The 2,243-nt window shown below is 50.4% G+C and overlaps 1 protein-coding gene across 1 annotated transcript in view; it reads left to right on the top strand.

The window, feature by feature from the left end:
* Positions 1–1,594, top strand: part of TONSL (tonsoku like, DNA repair protein) — an 11,456-nt gene extending 9,862 nt beyond the window's left edge. The window contains exon 6 of the mRNA XM_015851285.2: positions 1,415–1,594. Within this exon, the coding sequence (XP_015706771.1) occupies positions 1,415–1,594 (180 nt within the window). The remainder of the gene's footprint in view (positions 1–1,414) is intronic.
* The last annotated feature ends 649 nt before the right edge of the window (positions 1,595–2,243 follow it).

Raw genomic sequence — 2,243 nt, 5'->3', positions numbered from 1 at the left:
TATGGGGGGCTATGGGGAGCTATGGGGGGATATGGAGGTCTATGGGGTTATATGGGTTCTTATGGGGTCTTATGGGGTTTGGGTGGCTCTATGGGGTCAATGGGGGTCTATAGGGTGGGATATGGGGGCTTATGATGGTCTATAGGGTGGGATATGGGGTCCATGGGGGGCTATGGGGTGGGATATGGGGGGCTATGGGGGACTCTGGGGTCTTATGGGGTCCTATGGGTTCTATGGGGTCCTATGGGGTTTTATGGGGTCATATGGGGTTTTATGGGGTCTACTGGGTTCTATGGGGTCCTGTGGGGTCTTATGGGGTCCTATGGGTTCTATGGGTTCTATGGAATCCTATGGGGTTTTATGGCGTCATATGGGGTTTTATGGGGTCTATGGGGTTTTATGGGATCCAAATGGGGTTTTATGGGGTCCTATGGGTTCTATGGGGTCCTATGGGGTTTTATGGGATCTTATGGGGTTTTATGGGGTTCTATGGGGTCCTATGGGGTTTTATGGGGTTTTATGGGGTCTATTGGGTTCTATGGGATCCTATGGGGTTTTATGGGGTCATATGGGGTTTTATGGGGTCTATGGGGTTCTATGGGGTCCTATGGGGTCTTATGGGGTTCTATGGGTTCTGTGGGATCCTATGGGGTTTTATGGGGTCATATGGGGTTTTATGGGGTCTATGGGGTTCTATGGGGTCCTATGGGGTCTTATGGGGTTCTCTGGGTTCTATGAGGTCCTGTGAGGTTTTATGGGGTTTTATGGGGTCCTATGGGGTTCTATGGGGTCTTATGGGGTTTTATGGGGTCTATGGGGTTCTATGGGGTCCTGTGGCGTCTTATGGGGTCCTATGGGGTTTTATGGGGTTTTATGGGTTCTATGAGGTTATATGGGATCTTATGGGATCTTATGGGGTTTGATGGGATCTTATGGGATCTTATGGGGTTATATGGGATCTTATGGGGTTATATGGGGTCTATGGGGCTCTATGGGGTTTTATGGGGTTCTATGGGGTGCTATGGGGTTTTATGGGGTTTTAAGGGATCCAAAATGGGGTTTTATGGGATCCAAATGGGGTTTTATGGGATCAAATGGGGTTTTATGGGATCCAAATGGGGTTTTATGGGATCCAAATGGGGTTTTATGGGATCCAAATGGGGTTTTATCGGATCTTATGGGGTTTTATGGGTTCTATGGGGTTTTATGGGGTCTTATGGGGTCCTATGGGTTCTATGGGGTCCTATGGGGTTTTATGGGATCTTATGGGGTCTTATGGGGTTTTATGGGGTCTATGGGGTTCTATGGGGTTCTATGGGGTCTTATTGGGTTCTATGGGGTTTTATGGGGTCATATGGGGTTTTATGGGGTCTATGGGGTTTTTGGGTTCTTATGGGGTCCTTCTGCCCCACAGCGCCGGGCCCTTCGTCACCTGCAGGCCCTCCAGAAGAGCCATGGGGCCGATAATGGGGCCGGTTCTGGGGCCGATAATGGGGCCAGCAGTGAGGAGGAGGAAGAGGAGGAAGAGGAAGATGAGGATGAAGGGGGGGAGAGCAGCGAAGTGGAGCTGTCGGAGAGCGGTGAGACCCTATAAGAACCTGTAAGACCCTATAAGACCCTATAAGACCCTATAAGGCCCTATAAGGGGGGACCCTATAAGACCCTATAAAGGGGGACCCTATAAGACCCTATAAGGGGGGGTGACCCTGTAAGGGGGGGACCCTATAAGACCCTATAAGGCCCTATAAGGGGGAGACCTTAAAAGACCCTATAAGGCCCTATAAGGGGGGAGACCCTATAAGACCCTATAAGGCGGGGGGGACCCTATAAGACCCTATAAGGCCCTATAAGGGAGAGAACCTATAAGACCCTATAAGGCCCTATAAGGGAGAGACCCTATAAGACCCTATAAGATCTTATAAGGCCCTATAAGGGGGGACCCTATAAGGCCCTATAAGGGGGGACCCTATAAGACCCTATAAGGCCCTATAAGGGGGAGATCCTATAAGACCCTATAAGGCCCTATAAGGGCGGTACCCTATAAGACCATATAAGGGGTAGGAAGACCCTATAAGACCTATGGGTGGGGGAGATCCTATAAGACCCTATAAGGGGGGACCCTATAAGGGAGGAACCCTATAAAGGGGGGGGACCCTATAAGGCCCTATAAGGGGGGACCCTATAAGGCCCTATAAGGCCCTATAAGGGGGGACCCTATAAGGCCCTATAAGGGGGGACCCTAT

The sequence above is a fragment of the Coturnix japonica genome, unplaced genomic scaffold (genome assembly GCF_001577835.2).
Source record: "Coturnix japonica isolate 7356 unplaced genomic scaffold, Coturnix japonica 2.1 chrUnrandom912, whole genome shotgun sequence".
Taxonomy (NCBI): Eukaryota; Metazoa; Chordata; class Aves; order Galliformes; family Phasianidae; genus Coturnix; species Coturnix japonica.
The sequence above is the reverse complement of the archived record's forward strand: the minus strand, read 5'-3'. Positions and strand labels throughout refer to the sequence as shown.